This window comes from Lynx canadensis, chromosome D3 (genome assembly GCF_007474595.2).
Source record: "Lynx canadensis isolate LIC74 chromosome D3, mLynCan4.pri.v2, whole genome shotgun sequence".
NCBI classification, from domain to species: domain Eukaryota; kingdom Metazoa; phylum Chordata; class Mammalia; order Carnivora; family Felidae; genus Lynx; species Lynx canadensis.
The window spans coordinates 81,040,785-81,063,221 of NC_044314.2; the positions used below are offsets into that span (position 1 = coordinate 81,040,785).

A 22,437-nucleotide genomic window follows, 5' to 3' on the forward strand; every position below is an offset into this window, starting at 1 on the left:
GATTTAATAACTCATGCATTTGTGGCTTTACCAACAATATACATTAAAGTTTCGGAATAGTGTCTTCAAGATATTTCTCTTTACCTTGTCTCAGTACATCTTCCCCTTACATTTTGATGCGCTTTTGCCTTTCAGTATTGCGTCTGCTTCTGAGTAATCAGTCCATGTGGGATTTTTTTTAAATAGGTACAGCTTAAAGGAGTACTACGTGGCAATGAGAAAGAATGAAATATGGCCCTTTGTATCAATGTGGATGGAACTGGAGAGTGTTATGCTAAGTGAAATAAGCCATACAGAGAAAGACAGATACCATGTTTTCACTCTTATGTGGATCCTGAGAAACTTAACAGAAACTCATGGGGGAGGGGAAGGGAAAAAAAAAAAAAAAGAGGTTAGAGTGGGAGAGAGCCAAAGCATAAGAGACTCTTAAAAACTGAGAACAAACTTGAGAGCTGATGGGGGGTGGCAGGGAGGGGGGGGGGTGGGTGATGGGTATTGAAGAGGACATCTTTTGGGATGAGCACTGGGTGTTGTATGGAAACCAATTGGACAATAAATTTCATATATTAAAAAAAAATGTAAACAGGTACAGCTTATTTGGAAATTGAGATATGGAATCATTAGAATCTCAGGATTGAAGGTGCTAGTACAGATCATCCTGCTCCGCCTCACCTTTCAGTATGCCCGAGTCTCTTCCGCCGCCCTTCAGAGATAGCAAGTACATTACCTTTCTTGTCCGCTCATATTTTCTCTCAGCAGCCCAGTTAGAGAGTCTATACTGAATTGAAGTATATTTTTTGGTAGCGTCTGTACGTGGTGCTTGGCCAGTATGCTTGAGTTCTCTCTGTGCCATGAAGTATTGGCCGGTGTGTGGCCACACTTTGATCATTGTGTAAGATTGATGTTTGCCACAATTGAGGATAGCATGTACTATCCCAGCAGTGATTATAAAACACCATGCTGAGCAAAATAGGTTTCATGGCATGGCATGTTTGAGAATCGCTTGTGTAGGAAAGATTATTTATGTCTCTTCCCTGAGTTGTCTCATTTCTTAGTTAAATATCTCTCCTTCCTTCACTTATTGTCATGTTGTCTGGTTGTAAGTTTTTTTGTGATTCTTGAGTGTGTTCCAGTGTGATTATGACCCTTCTTAAGTGTGACATCCAGAAATAAAGTGAACGCTCTTGGCTAGCAGAGATCTGGAGCAGAGTCTTATCATTCACTTCTTTGTTCTTAGCCGGTGACTTTTAACGTTTTCTGCCCCAACCTGTCTGATGTCCAGGACGAATGCCCATTAGTAACAACGTCCCCTTAGAACGTCTGTACTTTTGTACTTGTCTGAGTTAAAAAGCAGCCTCTCATGGGGGTTCTAAATACCATCCATCTCTCAACACTAATGTTCTGGATAGCCAACATCTAGTTCTGTTCTTGGATCTTACGACTACCTTAGTTCCTTTTGCCGGTCACATTTAGATGCCTCCTGTTACCAGCTCAAACCCACTCTAGTTGTTCTTTGGGCAGTCCTAAACTTAAGTAAAGTATTGTTGAATTTTACCTCCATCTGCATTTGCCTCTGTTGGAGGCTGGATGTTCCTTCATTTAAGTAGTTGATTAAAATTCAATAATAATAACAGGTCATATGATGTATTCTTTGTCTCCTTTGTTGCTGCTTCCCTGTGGGTGTGATCTTATACCTAGCTGCTTAAAGCCGCTTTCATTAGGAGGGGAAAAGAAAGTAGGGCTATCTTGAAATGAGTTATAATAAAATGTTTATTCAGATATATTATTATGTTGATAGTTAAGTATGTGCAATTGGTCATTTACAACAGGCTTCCTTAGAAATTTGATTTTAGAAATTCCAGTCTAGGTTCTTTGAAGAATACCATTTGACTCTTAACTTTGAAATGGCCTGGTTTTCATGAGGATAAATTATAAGCTAGAAGTCCTATCGCATTTTGCTGATGACTCCAAATTGATTTTTTCCTCATTGTTTTGCTTTTAAATATTATTGAATTAGGAAAGAATGATCTCTTTCTTCCCCTTTAAAAAAATTCATTTATTAATGTTAGTTTACTAAATTTAGGAGGTAAAGGATAAAGTCAAAATTCATCAGACATTATTTTCAGGTAAATTGAGAAATTGGTTTTGTGAAAATAATTGTCTTGATTCCATGAGTAAAAGGATTTGGGAACTAACTTGAGTGTTGATAGGAATGGAAAAAATGTATTGCATAAATAGATATAAGAAGTAATGAATGTATGCTTTGATTATTGGAGGACGTAAAGATAACCTCCAAAATGTGGGGGAGATGGAACCTTATATTAGCACGTACAAACAGGCAACCGTTAGTGTTATACCATATTTTTCTATTATCTGTTTTTCTCTAAAATGTATGTATTGTTTAAAATACATAAAATTGGGGGCGCCTGGGTGGCTCAGTCGGTTAAGCGGCCGACTTTGGCTCAGGTCATGATCTTGTGGTCCGTGAGTTCGAGCCCCGTGTCGGGCTCTGTGCTGACAGCTCAGAGCCTGAAGCCTGTTTCAGATTCTGCGTCTCCCTCTCTCTGACCCTCCCCCGTTCATGCTCTCTCTGTCTCAAAAATAAATAAACGTTAAAAAAAATTAAAAAAAATAGAATAAAATGTTTATTTTGTGTATAAGCTATGTGATATTCTGAAAAAAAATAAAGGGAAGAGGATAATGTATTAGTTTCTTATTGCTGCTAAAACAAATCACTACAAAGGTGATGATGATTTGTCATCTTACACATTTATTATCTTTTTAGTTCTGGACATCAGAAGTGTGGAACGGGCCTCACCAGGCTAAAATAAAGATGTTGGCAGGCTTGCACTCCTTTCTAGGACTTTAGGGGGAGAATCTTTCTTTTCCTTTTCTAGCTTCCCCTTAACTTGTGTCCCTCTTCTATTTTCAAAGCCAGCAAAGACTTTTTGAGTCTTTTTCACATCCTGTAGCTCTTGACACTGACTCTTCTGTTACACATTTAAAGACATTGTAATTATATTGGGCCCACTGGCTAATCCAAAATAATCTCTCTATTTTAAGGTCAGTTGATGAGCAACGTTAATCCATCGCAACCTTAATTCTTTCTCCCTTCTGTGTAGCATAACCTATTCACAGATTTTGGGGGTGAGGACAGGAGCATCTTTGGGAAACCATTATTCTGTTTGTCACAGATAGATAAATACTCACGCTTTTACAGCTCTGATTTAACCTAAAATTCTTTATGTTTCAAAACGTTAGCATTTTTCTTTTTTTTTATTGTATATGTGTAACTTTCTTGAAATATAATATATAATACAAATGTACATTTATCGTAGTGTTTATAAATACGTATTTCCAAATTGAGCACATTTATGTAACCTGCACTCAGGTCAAGAAATAGAATGTCACCAGCACCCCAAGACCTCCCTCATTCTCTTTTCACGTCCCAAGCATGAGCCCTATTCTAACAGCTTAGTTTAGTTTAATGTATTTTTATAGTTCACGTAAATAGAATCATATATATGCTTTGGTTCGTCTTCTCTTCAGCATTGTTTGTGATGGTCATTGAAGTTGTTGTGTGTAGTTGTATGTCATTTATTCTGATTGCTGTATGGGATTCCATTGTGTGAATATATCTCGATTTAATTAGCCATTCTACTACTATTGATGGGAGTTTGGGTAGTTTCCAGATCTGATGTATGTTTAAAATTAGTAAGTAAGACTCTGTCAGAGCCATTTGGAGAAAAAGTAATATATCTAAAGGAGTCTCTTGCTCTTGAGTAAATGACCCAGCCTGATCAAGGGAAAACCAATGACTGACATATCTCTTCCCCACCTTTGTGAGCATTATAAAACAGGAAAATTATTTTAAGTGGAAATCTCTGAATGTAAAATAGATTGTGTGATTGCTTCTTTTATTGTTACTTCAAATTGTGATACTAATCAGATTTGTAGGTGTGATTACAAATTAGAAAAACTGGTATTTATTCAGATGATAATTTGGTTCAAATAGTATTTTATAACTTCATTATTTGTTTTCAGCAAATTTTGTTAAACTCGGTGAATTCTTTTTAAAAAATAGTTTTGAGAGGAGAAAATATGAATAGGTTACTTTGATTAAGTTAAATTTATTAAATTCCCAATGGAAGAGAGAGAGAGAGAGAGTGAGTGTGTGTGTGTAGGTAGGTAGGTGTATGTAGCTTTTATCACTAAAATAAACAAAAATTAATTTTCTCTCTTTGCCTGTTGTTAGGAGAAGTATCATTAAAAGATCTGCTTCATATACTGAAAACATGGTAGCATGTGAAAGTTGCCTGAGCTACTAGTGCTGATGCTTGACAGCGAAAGGAGATCGATCCCCTGCAGAATCTTTCTGTCTCTAAACCTTTTGCATATTGGTCCCCCCACCCAAGAACCCGAGAATGTCAAAGCAGAAGTTGAGTTGTGTCCTTTTTTCCACGTCTGGACTCTGTCAGGCTCAGAGCTAGGTGCTCTCACTCATCTTGGCTTTAAGTACCATCTCCATGTGCACGTCTCCCAAATGAGGTTTCTGCCCTTAGCCCTTTTCTCACTATTGTGCCTGACCTTTTTCGTGGTGCCTCCACTGCTGCCAACCTAAGCCATGCTGTTCTCTCATTTGGACTGACAGAAGAGCCTTCTAGCTGTTTTCCCTGCATCTACTCTTACTTAACTCCTCCGTAACATAGTATCCAGAGAATAAGTAAAGCGATCTTTTCAAAATATAAATTAGACATAGGAATTCCTTTGCTTAAAATCCCGTAGGTATTTGGAATCGAATTCAAGCCCTGTGCCATTGTCGAAGGTTTACATGTTCTAGCCCCTGCTCACCTCTTTGACTGCATTTTGTACCTGTCTCCTTCCCATTTATAAGCTTCAAACACAGTGGCTGTTCTGTTTTCAAACACGTTAAACTTTTTCCTATATCCTTTTGTGTATACCCTCTGCCTAAACCTCCTCCCCTTAGGTCTCACTCGGGCTCACCTTCCTTTCTTCTTCCTGGAAGAAGTCTTCCCCTCCCACCACTGCCTCCTGTATAATGTATCCTATCTTCCCCCCGGGTCCCCTCCCCTGCCACTCTCAGGCACATCACCTTGTTTTGTTTTCTTCTTAGACCTTTTACCCCCCCAAATTATCTTTATAAAACTTTAAAACTGTCCGGATCGTCCCAACAATAACGTACAGTCTTTGAGAACCGGGATTCTTGGGGCCTTCTGTAGGGTACGCCTGGCATTTAGGGCAGCACACACGTACTCCTTGAATGACCAAATGAACTGAAATTTGCCTCAGCTACTGGTTCTTGATAATGAAAGGAGATTCTCTGTCAGAATCTTTTTATGTCTAAGTCTTTTACAGATTGGCAGTCTCAGAGAGAGCTCCCCTGGACGTGCACATGGAGACAGTACTTAAAGCCAAGATGAGTGAGAGCACCTAGCTCGGAGTCTGAGAGGGTCTAGACATGGAAAAAGGGACAGAACTCAAAAAAAAAAAAAAAAAAGGGAAAAAAAAAAAAGAAAAGGTGAGGGGCGCCTGTGTGGTTCAGTCGGTTAAATGTCCGACTTCAGTTCTCAGGTCATGGTCTCATGGTCTGGTCCGTGGGTTCAAACCCCATGTGGGGCTCTGGGCTGACAGCTTGGAGTCTGGAGCCTGCTTCAGATTCTGTGTCTCCCACTCACACTCTGTCTCTGTCTCTCTCTCAAAAATGAACATTAAGGGGCGCCTGGGTGGCGCAGTCGGTTAAGCGTCCGACTTCAGCCAGGTCACGATCTCGCGGTCCGTGAGTTCGAGCCCCGCGTCAGGCTCTGGGCTGATGGCTCGGAGCCTGGAGCCTGTTTCCGATTCTGTGTCTCCCTCTCTCTCTGCCCCTCCCCCGTTCATGCTCTGTCTCTCTCTGTCCCCAAAATAAATAAAAAACATTGAAAAAAAAAATGAACATTAAAAAAAATTTTTTTTAAAAAGTGAACATTCACAATTTTAAAATCATATTTTTTGGCAGTGACCAGATGCTGATTGTATGTGATTATCATTAAGTGTTTACATAACTACTATGCACATTAGAATAGTTTGAAGACTGGGTATTTATTGGGTATCTCTGGGCTGTACTTTTAGGGGCTACATCTTCAGGTGATGTTTTCTGTGTTCCTTGTCCCTTTAGTGAGGTGCTAATGCCATTCTTATATTGAATAAATAGTATCTTTCAGGTTTACAGCACCTGATGACTGTGTGAGTTCCAGTATCTCCTCTTTCTTTTATATCCTGTCATACGAGTTTTACCTGATTAGGAGAAATTACTTTTATTTATTATTATTATTATTTAAATTTTATTTATTTATTTTGAGAGAGAGCGTGCGTGAGCACTTGTCAGGGCAGAGCCCGATTCAGGTCTCGAACTCACCAGTAGTGAGATCATGACCTGGGCTGAAGCCGGACACTTAACCGTCTGAGCCACCCAGGCGCCCCAGGAGAAATTGCTTTTAATTGTTAAGAATCAAAGTTAATTCATATTGCAAAATATGTAGCTATCTTTGACGTCATAATTTTAAATAGACTATAAAAAACGTGTAGAAGCATCTTAAGTTTATTTTTTTGTTGGCTTTAGCCATCAGATTTCTTTTTCTTATGTTAGGGATAAGGGGATTGGGATCACAAGCACTGCTGATGATTAAAGGCTGCGCTGTGTTTTGGTTAAAGAAAAGAAAAACCTAGCTCTCTGGAGTAGGCCTGTGGTATGGGAAGAGTATGGAAGATAAATACTCACTGATAACAGCATTCTACCAAATAAGTGTCCGCTCCAATTTTATTTTCCCTTTGCTGGGAAAACTGTGACTTCCTTTGAGTACTGGTGAGTGAGACATTTTGCAACAGTGCTGAATATAGAGGGCCCTCCTCTCTGGTAGGCTAATGCCAAGTGTTGGGAAGCCTTTAAAGAACTTGCCAAGCCACACTGAGCTGAGTATCAGCTACTAGATCTGAAATAGTGTGATATAAAAAGGTAGTTTTTTCCCCGTTTTGTTTATTGTAGACATTGTCTTTTAAAAATGTAACTGGGACCATTACTGTGAATAGGGACGGACACAGAATAATTTTATCATGTTGTACTGTTTAATTTATATATCAGCTCTCATTAAATACATACTGTAATATAACATTGTTCCTTAATTAGACTTGGGGTATGAAAGGAAAAGGGAATCTCCATATGCATCCTTCCCTCTTTTTCCTACCTCTTCTTGTTCTAGAAGTATTTCAGGTATTTTACATATAATGAGTATAACGAGACAGGAAAAAAATAATAAAGGTTGATACTCATACACGATAGGAAGTACATTAGTGGAATATGGAGAAATAATGCTCTATGAAAGCAAAAAGCCTACATACCTAGCACCAGTATTTTTTAACAGATTTTTGGGTGGGGGTGGCATTGTTTGACCGTGTAGGTGTGGCCCTGCCTGCTGTTGTTCTTCCGGTGAATGGCAACATTCTGGAATTCCTGTTGGCTTTACATTTTCTCCCAGTGTGAGCTGGGTGTGGGGATCTGTCCGCACGTGTCTTTTAAGCTGGCAGTCACTCCACCATGACCACCACTTAGGCTCCTCCTCCTCAGGTGTTAGAATCTGTCATATTGGTGGGTAAACACCCATGATTTTAAGATACACTATACAAGAATATTTTGTAGTTTGGGAGGATTTCATTTTAGCATTTCAGTTTAGCAATAAGGAACAGGAAAGAAGGGCTAGAGAATACTCTCAGGCACACAGGCAAAAAGATACAGAAAGCCCTAGCAGGGCGCCTGGCTGGCTCAGTCAGCAGAGCGTGCAACTCTTGATCTCAGGGTTGTGAGTTTGAGCCCCACGTTGCGTGTAGAGATTACTTAAAAATAAATCTTAACAAAAAAAGAAAGCCTTAGCTATGTTAGTGTCAGTTGGTCCTTTATTATTCTTAGCAATATATAATGCCTTCACAGTATTTAACGAGAAAATGGTAGAAAATTTATGTGGCTTTCCATTACCCCCCTCATTGCTCTACCCACCCCCCCCACATACTTTGTTGCTATCTTTTAAAAGTAACCAAAAAAGTCAATAAAGGTTTTTTTTTTTAATACTTAAAAAAAAAGAATCCAACCATGTCTTAAAGTGAGCAGAAGTACTTTGGTGGTTATGAGTTACCTAATATAAATGTTACTTTAATCTGTATTCTCTGCCAGGCACATTCCATTGAATCTTCAAAGGGCTGTCCAGAGACTGTGACTAGATAATCTGGCCTAGTTTAGTAACCTCAAGAGAGATTTTAATAAGATGACTTTCATAAGCCTCCTCAAATTTTGTGTATGTCGGCTTCGGATTTTTTTAAGCTCTCTTCACTGACTAGAGTGGCTCATATGTCTATTTTGGCATCAGGAAAATTATCTTACATGGTTTGTATCGTCAGGATGGGAACCCTCAAACTTTCCAGCCTTTGGATCAGGGATATACAGGGAATCTTAGCCTCTGCACTGTCACTTGCTTCCAGCAAGTGAGGCACCCAGGGAGAAACACTAAGTCCTTTAGGCCAGCAGGGCTCTGTTTTGCATTAATGTAAGAAGTGCTGCTGGGTTGTGACCACTACAGTGCCAGGAATGGCACCCTTCTGACCAACACGAATTCATGCACCAGTGCCAAGCGTCCTAACAGGGAACAACTGAGCTCTGAGGATAGAAGGGTAGAAAGGAGAAGTCCTAGAGCTTGCTAATGTAATTTCGTGTGTGTGCGTGCGTGCGCGCATATTGATAAATATGCTCGTAGGTATATGTTTTTATATATGAGGGAGAGTTGTTCACCAAGGCAGTTTCGTATTGTAATAATTTACTTGGTAACTATTCTTCTTAGGAGCGTGATTTCATAAAATTGTAATGGTAATTTGACAGTTATAATACGAGCGCTACCTCTCAGTTAAAAAAAAATTATGTGCCATTAACTTTCCTGGACATTTTCATTACCTTTTTATCAGATTTAACTTATAATTTAAAGGGAAGATATATGAAATAATGAAAGCATCTCAAAGTGTTATGAAATAATTTCATGGTCTTGTTATTTGAACATTATAATGCCACCCTCTTTTAAAAAGGAAGAAGGTTAAGGCTGGTCCAATAAGAGAAAGGTCAGCAGCATGCTAGTGAGCAAAGGATCTCAACATAGTCTTTGTGAAGGCTGCCAAAGTAAACAGTGTATTTTTAAGGAAAGGAAATGATAAAGTAACATTAGCAAAATATTCCCAAATGAGGATCTATAGAGTGAGGCAAATTACTTCTGGCAAGAGATTTGGTTAATGACAGCTTGGAAAATTTTAAGATAAGTTCATAACACAGAAAGCGTTTAGATAGAATTATCTAAATGCGTTCTGCATTGTGAATCTGTTATCAAAACACTTTTACACCATGAAAAGAACAGGAGTTTATTAATATTCATAATGCATTTTGAAAGCACATGTAATACTTGCATTCTGAAAACTCCGTGTAAGAAGTAAAAAAAATCTTTTGTTTTTTTTAAGGTTTAGAATATTGTAAGAGAATAAAATGATCTGGAATACTAAGTCCTTCCTTTTTTGCATTTATGCGGGTCCTTTCCCAACTACAGAGGTGCAGCACCCACCAACCCCTTGTGTTTTCCTGAGTGAACACTTTTAAAAGTTGCCTTTTTGGCAAAAAGTTGCCTTTTTGGGGGCACCTGGGTGGCTCTGTTGGTTAGTCATCTGACTCTTGATGCCGGGTCAGGTCATGATCTCCCAGTTTGTGTGTTCGAGCCCCACTTCAGGATCCTTGCTGACGTTGTGGAGCCTGCTTGGGAATCTCTCTCTTCCTCTCTCTCTACCCTTTTCCCGCTCATGTATGTGCGTATGTGTGCTCTCTCTGCCTGCCTGCCCCCCCCTCATAAACTTAAAAAAAAAGTTACTTTTTTCTCTATCATTGAAATTACGTATGACCTCATTCTGTTAACGATGAAACTTTCCCCCACTTTAAAAATATTCAGTGTGCATCAGCTGTTCTTGTTTTGCTCAAGATGGAACTTTCTAAAGAAAAGTAATTTAATCATTGGTTATGACTAAAACTGCATTCTTTCATTCAGTGACTATTAAGTGCTGTGTGTCATGGGCTGCGCTAGGTTCCTGGAATACAGAGGGCTTTCGTTGTGGTGGGAGGGGACCATCAAAATAAATAACTTCAGATTATGACAGGTCCTAGGAAGGAAACAAATGGGACGATGGAAGCCTTGCACATACAAATTAATGTAGTGAGAGAAGATGTTGGAAAGATAGAATGCAACCACATTTCTTTTCTTATTGGAATGTAGTTTTTAGTTTTACTTATTGGACCTCTGAGAATAGAGAATTTAACCCAATTAGAACAATAAGATAGAATGCACGATATTTTATAAATAGTAGGAAACTTTTCTTTCCCTAAACCTCTCCTCATTCCCTTGGGTTCGTGTCATTCTTTTATAAGCTGATAATTCTCTAAGATTGCATAGGATACAAACCCATATAAGATGTTATAATCATATGATGAGGGTTTTTTTAAGTTTAATATTATTAAAGTAGAAAATTTTGACTAAGATATCCTACCAGAACTTCTCCATCTTCGTATTGCTATGCCTTTTGATGTCTTTGGGATCTTGCTATGCAGGCTAGTACAATAATTATATGTTACTCTCTTGGCTGCTTCTAAAGTTTTTAGGTACTTTGCTTAGGAAACTATAACATACCCAAGGCCTGGTTCTGCACTTGCTTATTTCCATATTCCAAAATGTAGCAGAGCGTCTTGCACAAGACAGATAGGTGTGCTTCGTTAAATAAGTTCTTCTGACGGCATGGGTGCCAAGCACGGTGAGGACTCTTGGTAGCAGGAAGAGGTCTCTATGGAACGAGTTAATATGAGAAGGCTCTACAGAGAAAGTTAGAAGTGATGTTGGACTTTGAGAAATGGGATGTAAGGAGAATGAAGGAGTGGGAAATTACGTGGAGTTACAGGAATTCATGTGAGAGATGCACAAAGCATTAACCATTCCAAACTGGCTGTCACTGAGAGTTTGTACATGGAAGTAGGGTTTTAAATACTACTTAAAAAGAAAAAGTGGGTTGCACTAGAATAAGGAAAGCCTGGGCAGAGGGCAGAGGGGTTTAGCTTTTTCCTCTGGGCAGTGGGGGACTATCACATGGGATTGAGTAGTATTGATTTTTATTACAAACGTGTTTTAGGAGGATTGATTTGGCCATAGTACTTGGGATGCATAATGGAGTAAAGGAACAGAATTCTTCAGTGGCATTTACAGAAGAGAACATCCTGTTGACCTATATGTGTAGTCCTTATTTATTTTGTGCTCGTCTCTTTTCTAATCCAGAGAGTATAAACTGCCTTGGGTCCCAAAGAGATTCACACTATATTATACCCTATAGCCATTAGTGATATGCCCAGAGCAGGCTCCCTGCAGAAGAATAGTTAGAAAGATCATCAGAAATTCTCAAGGCCATGGGTAGGTGTCACCGAATGTATTCCTGGCTGGAGTGTCATAGCTTTTACTCCTGTCTTCCCTGTCTTCTGGCTCACGATTCCAAACTTATTTCTGAGTCATCTGGTAAAATGCCAAAAAATTTGGGGGGAAAGATATAAAATATCACAAACTCAATTAAGTACTAATGCAGCATGTGCCCGTGCCAGATACCATGTGAAGGTTCCAAAGTGAAAGCTAAAATGCGACTTCTGCCCTCACAGTATTTAGTCAGACGGACTAGATGTAAAACTTACAAACGTGTTTTGACTGAGGTATACGCAGAGGCATGTGGGGCACGTAGCCTGCTCTGGGACTTGAAAGATGATTTCTTGGAGAAGCTAAGCAGGAGTTAGGTGAAGGATAGGAGGAGTTTACTCTAGACAAAAGAAGAGCACGAACACCAACGGATGGAGCAGCGTGGCGTGCACAGTAAGGAGCACCCCCGGTCCTGAAGCAGACTGGTTGGCTGAGGCTAGAGGAGTGGCTAATGGGGTCAGTGTCTACCAGCACTAACACTGACCATTTTCTTGTGAATGCTCTCCTTGCACCGACTACCAGGGGGAATCTGTTTATGTTATGTTTAGCTGTTCAGCATTTAAACAGCGGAAGAGATTTCTCCAAAACCGTTTATGTACATACATCCGTATATCCATTTATCTGTGTATTATATATATAAGTGGCTGGCTGGATGAGTGGATGCATGGATAGATAGATAGGTGGGTGGATGGATGGATGGATGTTTCCTAGTTTAGAGAAATATTAAATACATTGCCTAAAACTCTGATGTCTAGGGAAGCTCCAAGGTGAGGTAGGAGTTGGTTGCTTTGACTGCTTGCAGATATTGCCCTTGTTACTTTGAAACAAGATTATTTTGGTGGTTTGTTTCTTAGTTTTATCTGAAAGAAATAGGTCTTTGAAGCTTAGAATAAAGAGTTACAAACATCTGGTGAGATATTTGGAGATAGACTTGTAGCATAGGTGAACTACAATAAAGCACTTGGTGGGGAGAGAGGTGGAGAGGGAGAGGGAAGGAGGGAGAAGAGAGGGGGAGAGAAAGAAAGAATAAAAATAGAATCATGGGGAGAGGTGGAGGAAGGGAGGGAGGGATAAAGAAGAGAAACAGAGGGAAGAGGAGAGAAAAAAGGAGGGTGGTGAGAGGAAGTTTAAAAAGCCTTTAGGCTTTAATTAGCTTCTCTAAGTCATGTTACATATTTGAAGTAGGAATAATTTTACATTTTGTAAATAGTTTAATAAATTGCGATAGTGTTCTTTATCTCATCAATAGTGTTTAGGACACTTAAAATGACATTCTTGTGAATAATGTACACAGATATAATACAAGCCTGGTTGTTTATTAGTCATAAAATAATTATTCTAGCATTTATTATACTCTTATTCAAAATTCTCACCTGTTAATTTTTTAAAATAAAACAAGTGGCAAATGCTAAAGCTATAGAACAGACCCCCTATGAAGTCCATAACATGAACATTTGCCAATAGTGTAATTATAATCTTGAATGTGATTTTTTTTAAGTTTATTTATTTAAAAAGAGAGAGACAACAAGCAGGGGTGGGGCAGAGAGAGGGGGGCAGAGGATCCAAAGCGAGCCCCCTCTGATAGCAGAGAGCCTAATGCAGGGCTTGAACCCATGAACTGTGAGATTATGTCCTGAGCCAAAGTTGGACACTTAACTGACTGAGCCGCCCAGGTGCCCTTGAATGCTATTTTTAAAAAGAAAATTCATTCAAACTTCTGAGACAAAATTACCTGTTAAGCACCACACATGGCCATATAGACTCCAGAAACTCCTCTTCCTGTTCTTCTCTTCCTCTTCTTCCTCTCCCTCTCCCTTCTCCTCCTCTTTTTTCTCCTGTCTTTCTTCCTCCCATTTCTTCCCATCCCTCTTTTACTTTGTTTTTTGTCTTCCTTGCTCCTTCCCTTCTGTCTCCTGCAGTATCTCATTTCCTTCCCATTATCTGTAGTAAGAATGTAACGCGGCGGGAGCATTACAGTTTACAAGGCTGTTTTTAGATCCACAGTGCTTCTTAAGCATTGTGACTGGTGTATCAGAGACAATATGAGAAAGTGACGAGTGCTATAGGGGAAAGGGGGCAAGAGAGTTATGGGGAGTTGTGCCTTTAAATTATATGGTGAGGATAAGCCTTGCTAGGGAGATGGGATTTAAGTAAAACTTGTAGGAAGTAAGGGAGAGAGCCCTATTGATAGCTGGGGACAAGAGAGTTCCAGGTAGAAGAAGCAGTAATGTTGAATGGCCAAGAGGAGGCATTGTGATGGGCTTGTTTGAGGAACAGCAAGAAGCTGTATCGACTGGAATGGAGAGAGAGAATGGAAGGGAGCAGAAGGCACTTTGGTCATAAAGGCAACCGGGGCTGCGTTCTTGGCTTTTACACTTTGTGAGATGGGGAGCCCTTGGAGGATGGGCTTCTGAGTTCCCTGTTCCATTTAACGGGTCTTTATTCTTGAGTCATTACTACCCTGTTGTTATTACTGTGGTTCAGTAGTAAATCTGGATACTACTAAGTTAACTCTGTTGCTTTGTTTGTTTTCAGAATTGTGTTGGCTATTCTTGATCTGTATACTTTTCAGAATCAGATTGGTTGGAATTGCATTGAATTTATGGATCAGTTTGGGGAGAATTGTAATCTTTATGATACTGATAGCATATCTAGGTATATGATTTGTCTTTTAAAAGAGTTTACATCTTAAAAAAATATTTTTTAATGTTTATTTATTTTTGAGAGAGAGACAGACAGAGACAGAGAGAGAGGAGGAAGACTCAGAATCCGAAGCAGGCTCCAGGCTCTGAGCTGTCAGCACAGAGCCCATCGTGGGGTTTGAACCCACGAACCGTGGGATCATGACCTGAGCCGAAGTCAGATGCTCAACCGACTGAGCCACCCACCCAAGAGTTTATGTCTTTTATATTCTGCAAACTGAATGTTCTGTAAATTTCTCCGTAGAAGCCTAACATATCCTTTATTCATCTATTTTCTGAGTACCTTTTGGTTTTCATTGCTGTTGCTAATGGGGTATTTTTTTTTCCCATTGTATTTTGTAAATGGCATGTAAGACCCCAGCTATTGTTGATCTCGGGTCTACCAACCTTAACTCTGTTGTTACTTCTGTTTATCTATCTGTAGTCTACATTGAAAAAATCTGACAGAATTGCATTGTCTGCAAAGATACTGTTACACAGCCTTTCTGGTTTTTATACTTCTTTCTCTTATCGCAAGGACTTGGGCATCTAGTGCAGTGTTGCATATAAGGGGAGATATCCTTGTCTTGCCTTTTTAACAAATTTTTATAGAGTATTCTAAAGTTTTAACATTACGCAGCATGATTGCTTTGTCTATTTAAGTTAGATAGTTCCTTTTGACTCCAGTTTGCTAAGAGTTTATTTTATAAATAATGATTATTGGAGTTTTTGAATTTTAATACATGCTTTTTTTTCTGTGTGCTGAGATGGATTCTTTGATTTTTCTCCTTCCTCTGTTAATGTGCTGTATTACACTAACAGATTTGCTGATGTTAATCCATTCCTTTATTCCAACATAAACCCCACTTGGTGGTATTGTAGATCTCTGGATCACTTTTCAACTCGATTTATTATTATTTAACTTAGTAGTCTTGTGTCTGTTCTTGAGTGAAATTGTTACATGTGACTTTCTCTTGTAACTAATTGTATCTCATTTTACTGTCAAAGCTATACAGGCCTAAAGGAAAGATTTGGGAGGTTTTATTTTATTTATCATTTGTTGAAACTATTTGAATAGGAAGACTGATTGTTCCTTGAAAGTGTTATAAAACCTTCTAAGCCGGTGTTGAATTCAGTGGGTGAATTTCTTAGTTATTCTTTTCAAAAAATTTTTACAGCTTCTATTTTTATGGAAAATTATCCATTTCATGTGTTTCAGATTTATTGGCATAAAGTTACGTATAGTATTTTTATCATCAAAACACTCCTACTCTCTGTGGTTACTTCCTTCTTTGGGTTCCCAGGATTATCTGTGCTCCTCCCTTGCGCGGGCATCTTCCCCACTTCCTTCCCCCAGAGCAGTCAGCCAGCCTGGTGGTTTGTCTTACTGTGGTTTGTGCAAAGAACAAGTTTTGGTTTTGTCAATACTTTCTATTGATAATCCCCCCCCCCATTTTATTAATAAGTGTTTTTGTCATTATTATTTGCATCTTTCTGTTTTCATTGAGCTTCTTGGCCCTTCAACTTCTTAATTTGAATGCTTATCTCATTTTAAGATTTTCTTACAGGCACATAAGGGTATAAATTACTCTCTCTTAAGCACTGTTTCTCGCAGTTGTTGACCTGTATTATTTTCGTTGTCATACAGTTTTAAGTATTTTGTGATTTCCTTTGTAACCGATGATTTATTTAGGGAATGCATGTTTAAGTTTCCAAAGAGATTTTATTTTAACCTTTTTATTTTTTAAACAACTGATTTCTAACTAAATTGCACTATGATTAAAGAAGGTATAGTCTGTATGATATCTGATCTTTGAAATTTAGGACTTGTCTTGTGTCCACTTAGTTCATTTTTGTTCCTCTTACATGTGTTCTTGGAAAGGGAATAGGTTATTTCTGGAAAGTCAGCATATATACTCAAGTTTATATATTTTTGTCATTATTGGGGCTTTGGTTTTTTGGTTTTCTTAATAATTTGCTTATTTTATTACATACTGAGAAGAGTATGTTGAAATCTTTATTCATTGCAGATTTGTCAGTTTTTCCTTGTTCTACCAATTTTTTTTTTTTGCTTTTCATATTTGAAAATTCTGTGGCATACCATATGGTTGTGAATATTCACATTCAAGATTGTTTTAATTTATTGTTGAGTTCCCCTTTATTATAATGTAATAATGAACCCTACGTTTTTTTTTTTTCTTTTTTTTTTTAAACGTTTATTTATTTTTAGGACAGCGAGAGACAGAGCATGAATGGGGGAGGGGCAGAGAGAGAGGGAGACACAGAATCGGAAACAGGCTCCAGGCTCTGAGCCATCAGCCCAGAGCCCGACGCGGGGCTCGAACTCACGGACCGCGAGATCGTGACCTGGCTGAAGTCGGACGCTTAACCGACTGCGCCACCCAGGCGCCCCTGAACCCTACGTTTTAAAAACATTTTATTGTTTCAGTTATTGTTATTTCTATACCAGCTTTATTTTTATTTGGACTTACCCGGCGTATCATTTTCTCCCTTTCATTTTCATTCTTGTGTAGTTTTATTTTGTGTGGCTTTTATAAACAGTATGCAGATAGATGTACTTTATTTTTCAGCTACTCTGATGTATCTTTGTCTTTTTGGTAGGCAGAGAGTGAACAAATATTCCTATCTTTCCAAATTCAGGTTATACTAGCCTTTATTTTCACAACAATGCAGCCACATTTCCTCTTTAAAAAGTTTCTTTTAAAATGCCAAATGCTCTCTAGGCACCTGGGTGGCTCAGTAGGTTGATCCTTCGGACTCTTGATTTCGGCTCAGGTCGTAATTTCAAGGTTTTGGGATTGAGCTCCACACCAGTCTCTGCACTGTCAATATAGAGCCCAGTGCGGGCTTGAACTCACAAACTGTGAGATCATGACCTGAGGTGAAACCAAGAGTTGGACGCCTAACCGACTGAGCCACCTAGGCACCCCAAAAATCAAGCCTGTTTAAGTGCTCTCCTTTTTTTGAGTCAGATGCTCAACTGACTGAGTCAGCCAGGCACCTCAAAAATCAAGCCTGTTTAAGTGCTCTCCTTGTTTTCAGAGAAGTTCTTCCCTGATTATGCACCTTTCCAAAATAGCACCCCTCCATTATTTTCTTAGTACCTCATTTCTTTTGTAGCACAAAATTTATTTATTTGTAGATAATTTGGTGGTATTGCTACTATTTATACTGACCATTTTGCTTACATGTTGGTTATTTGATATTAGTGAACAGGGGAGTAAGATGTGACAGTACCCCTGAAACAGTAACTTGATCAAGAGAAGGTATCTAATGGCTTAGGAACCTGGGGCAAGTAAAGAGGAAGAAATACAGACTGTTCAAGAAGGGAAAGAGGATGAGTACAGGGGTACATTTACCGGGAAAAGGAGATATGTAGTCCTCTAGGACTCTGGGGAAGGGTGAGAGAAGTGTAACTTTGGACATGTTTAGGGTATAATAGAGATTAAATAAAGAATTGCTTGAATCAGACCTGATTTACTGAATAAAGAGTGGAAAAATAGATGGAGTTAGAAGGCTTAGAATTCTTGTCAGGTGGAGTGCCCTAAGAGAACAGGGTGAGGCTCCACTTTCAGTTTGAGGCAAGTTAAGGTGTTTAGTAGGAGGTTAGAAATGATGCAGGGGCGGGTATAAGTTACACATTGTGCAATCACACTGATGAGGACCTATATTCTATTGGGGTGAATGTAGCATTGATGGAAGGTAGAATGTCATGAATGTGCTGTGAACACTATGTTAAGAAAGGGGGAATGAACTCTTATCCAGCTGTGCTCTAAACCATTGTGACTTTGGGCATAGTCTCCTCCCTGAATTTGAAAGGCGTTGATCTGGATCACCTCTACAGCGCTGTTCAATTGGCACACAATGAGAGTATACGAAATAGATGAAATTGAGTGAGGAATGGTTTAGGTTAAAAGTAGGTGATGGGTGAGAAGAAGCAGAAACAGGTATGGTGCTTATAATAACCTTCTAACTCTGTCATAACAGTATCTAACGTAATATATCTATAATTGTTTTGTAGAGCCCCTTGTTTACAATGTTTATTCACATATCTGAACTCCTTCTACTTAAAAGTACAAGTTGGTGGGGGTTGGCTTTTGTATCAGACTACCTGAATTTTACTTTTAGACAAATGTCTAGATCAGAGAACTATGACGGTTGTTATGTATCTTCATTGTATCTAGAGATTTGACGTAATCTTTCAGAGTATCCTTTGTAGACAAGAAATAGTGAATGGGTGGCAGCACTCCAGTGAATTTGTAATTTGGGACTTACCTGATAAGATGACACAGGATTCTATTCTCATTGCAGTCTTTGTCACCATTTTTAGTGATGGCGTGGATAAAGATATTGATGGCTCGCTGATCAAATAGCCAGGACGTTAGATAACAGAATCAGAATCAAAGATGATCTCAGCAGGCTTCCACTAAGAGCCAAATATGACGAGATGAAACGCCATGGATGCCTCTAGTGCATGCCTCCAGTTGGGCCAGCACGCACACTGCACAAGGACAGGAGGCACGGGCTTCCTTCAGATCTTACCTCCATTACTCTCTGTGTGACATATGGCCCCACATTCAAAAGCATAAAAGAATAAGAATTGTGAATTCTCTTTCTCCCTCAGTCATGCCGTGTCATTCCCCAAAGGCAACCAGGATTATTAGGGTTTTAAAGTGTATGCTTCCAGAGAAATTTTATGCCAGTGTAAGCAAATTGTGTGTGTGTATATTCCCCCGACGCGGTCCCATTTTTATACAGATGGGACTATATTAGCCACAGTGTTTTTGTGCCTTGGTTTTCCCCTCATATTCATGACTTTATGTTGGAGGTTTCCACATGTCAATGTGGTCATTTTCTTTTAAGTGGTTGCACAGTATTACTTTGTAGGGATGAATCATAGATCAGAGTTTAGCTAACCAGTTCTTTGCTGATGGGCATTTTTGCTGTTTGCAGTATTTATTACAAGCAGTGCTGTAGTCAATAATTGTACAGTAGTTTTATCTATGGAATAAAGTCTTAGCAGTGGTATTGGTAGGTCAAAGGGGGATTCTACTTTCTAATGTCACTGTTGTCATCCCTGCTCTCCTGTGTCATGTATTCTTAGAAGAAAAAAAACAACACAGAACTGTACAGCTGGAGAGGGTTGTAGGTACCATCAAGTTCTCAAAGTCTGTCCTTGGGCTGGGGGTAGCTACAGGCTATCTCAACATACTTGTCAAGGAAGAATATATATGCTTCACTTTGTGATAGAATGAAAATGTTACCATTTTTATTTCAATTTTCCCTTAAAGCATTATAATTTTATACCTAAGCAAAATTTAATGTTTTGAGTAGTACTCAAAATACAGTTTATAACATTTTAGGGAAATTTTGAGAAGAAGCACATCTTGGAGATGATTTTTTAAATGATAGTTGCCTGGCCTACAGTGACTTTGGTTCATCAGGCAAGTATTCGTACAAGCTGTCTTGAGAAATGGAGATATTATCACTGGCTTAGGGCCAAAGTTAACAACTTTGAAAGAATGTGCTACTGTAGTAATTTTGAAATTATTTTTCTCCAAGACACATCATTTTTATCAATTTTTAGCTAATTGTGTGGAAAATGGAGAGGTGGAATGCTTTAATAAAATTTTGTGATGAGAAGTAAATTGTAAAAATTAAGTGTAATATTACCAGCCCATTTAGAGACTTGTATTACCTTAGCAATTGTATATTGGGAATTTATATACAACTGTGTCCTTAATTGCTATTTTTAGATGAACAATTTTAACCATGTTCAATGTTGTAAGCTTGTAAAATTTGATGTTATTGTTATGTCATACCAAACATAAACAAAACTATTTTATCCTTGTCCCTAGAATCCGTTAAAAGCCAGTTCAGAAGATAGAAGGATGTTAAGGTAGAAAAATGTTAAGATTCTTTTTCTGTCCTTAGGAGTTTATAGTCAGCATAGGACACTTTATGCAAATGAAACAGGAGGCAGTCTGCACAATAGCTTTCCAGATTTCATATTGTAGCGTAACTAGTGTCTTTACTTTGTCAACAGGTCATTGTTATGTTACTTGTTCAAATCAACTACAAGTATATGCTATTAATATCCACAGAGGCAGGCTTTGCTGGGTGATTGATAAAAGTAAAGCTGTATCCCGTCTGTAATTTCTGTGTCTAGCGCTCATTTCCCACCAAAATGGAGAGTTGAATTTCTCACTGTTTCTCTTATAGTGAGCATCTGTCCTGCGCGTTCACATTCTTTCTTCATGGAGAAAGTAATGTGTGCACAAGTGTGGAGATTGCCCAACACCAGCCAATTTATTTAATCAATGAGGAACATATACACATGGCTCAGTCTTCACCTGCACCATTTCAAGGTAAGTAAATGGTGATGTCCCTGTTGCCTACCTCTTCCCCACTCCGTGGATAGTCACCTTGCCCAGTAAGATTTGCAGATGGAGATGTTATCTTAAATGGACATTTTAAAACTAAGCGTAAGGGTCAACTTCTGAAGAAGAAAGGAAAGACTACCATTTCACACGAATAGCTATCTAACGTTTTGCTGAAAGCTTATAGCTTATCACATTTACAACATGGTCTTAGGTAAGTTGCATTAAGGAATAAAATGTAGAGCATTTCCTTCAGAACCAAAGGAGGTCAATAAATATTTGAAAAATAGAACCCAATGAGTAACTGACAAATCATATCAATCAAAGGTTTTCATTGTTTTGTTTGTTCCATGGTTTCAGGCATGCAATGACCTACAGAAAATTACTGTTAAATTACTGTTTTTGAAATTTCATCCAGAATCAAATTTCTGGAGTCGCAGTTTCTTCAATAATGTTAATAACTTTATTATTTTATTTTAATTAAAGACTGCATTGATGGTAGTTTTTTATTGTAATTTAACTTAACATTTATATTTTCATTAATTCTCAACCAGTCACCTCAATATCCCCAAAATAACTCCATGTCCATTTTTTCTAACCATGAATTCTAAATCTTTAATGTTGTTTTTGGAATTCAGAATTTTCTATGAATAGCATTATAAATGTTACAGTACTTAAATGTAATAATATTAGATTGAACCATCTGGAAGAATTTTTTTTGGTTCAGTCTAATTTACTAGAGATGTCTGCTATGGTCTCAGTATATCCCACAATGTAATTTTTTAAAAACACTGATATTTTAAGGGATTTAAGTAAAATATTTTTATGGACTTATTAACAGCCTGTCATGAGTGTTTAGCCTCCATATTGTTTATGATTGCCTTTTGGTTTCCTACAAATGATTCTGATTTAATTTGATAAAAACATCTGTTCCTTGCCCTAAAGATAATTGAGACTTTTTTTTTTAAGGTAAAAAAAGAACATTGAATCCTCATTTGACTGTGTCCTAATTATTACCTTTCCCCCCCTTACTTTTTAACACATTTTAAACTATATGCTTTATCATTATTTAATTGGGGATCTTTGCTATGTCAACTGCTACAAAAGTCAAAGCCCAGTCCTCAAACTGTACACTTTGGAGTTGTACAGTGTGTGCATATTGTGGATTACCAGAATTATTTAAATATTGTGTTTTCTTGACTGTAAAGGTGTTGAGGACCATCTAACTTCATTCTAGACTTTATCACTGAAAATGGAAGTGTTTATTTATGATAATAACAGAAGGAATTCCTAGTCATGAGGGAAGGCAACTAACCTTCTAAGTTGGGAAAGATAATATTAGCATTATCAGGTCTCCATAGACCACTTATTTAAAGGCTTCCTCATTTGCTACTGACGTCTTGAATTGTAGAAGACTTTTGTGGGATGTTATCCTGCTTATTTCCCATGATCGGTATGGAGAAGTTACATTCTTAGGGCAGGTATTAGCCTATAGATAATTATAGTAAAAATAATTAACCATATTGGTGTGGGAATTTCCTGGAAGTATTAATACAGAAACATTGCCCCTGACTCACTGTGTTGGTTGGAATCAGTATTTTTATCCCATCTGGCTCAGTGAGGAACAGGAGAGAGGCAACAAGGAGTATGTGATGTCTACAGCTATCTCTGTCTTGAACGATGTCATATATCAACTAGCTGTTAAAAAAAATTAAAGCCATCCAAAGAAAGAACATCTCATTTTATGACTATGCTGAGATTTTTTTTTTTAGAAATTAG

At 38.2% G+C, this 22,437-nt stretch overlaps 1 protein-coding gene across 2 annotated transcripts in view; it reads left to right on the top strand.

The window, feature by feature from the left end:
- The window catches only part of MED13L (mediator complex subunit 13L), a 304,666-nt gene that overhangs the window by 224,788 nt on the left and 57,441 nt on the right, over positions 1-22,437 (top strand). For both annotated transcript variants that reach the window (XM_030335708.1, XM_030335707.1), the window contains exon 5: positions 20,501-20,646. In XM_030335708.1, the coding sequence (XP_030191568.1) occupies positions 20,501-20,646 (146 nt within the window). The remainder of the gene's footprint in view (positions 1-20,500; positions 20,647-22,437) is intronic.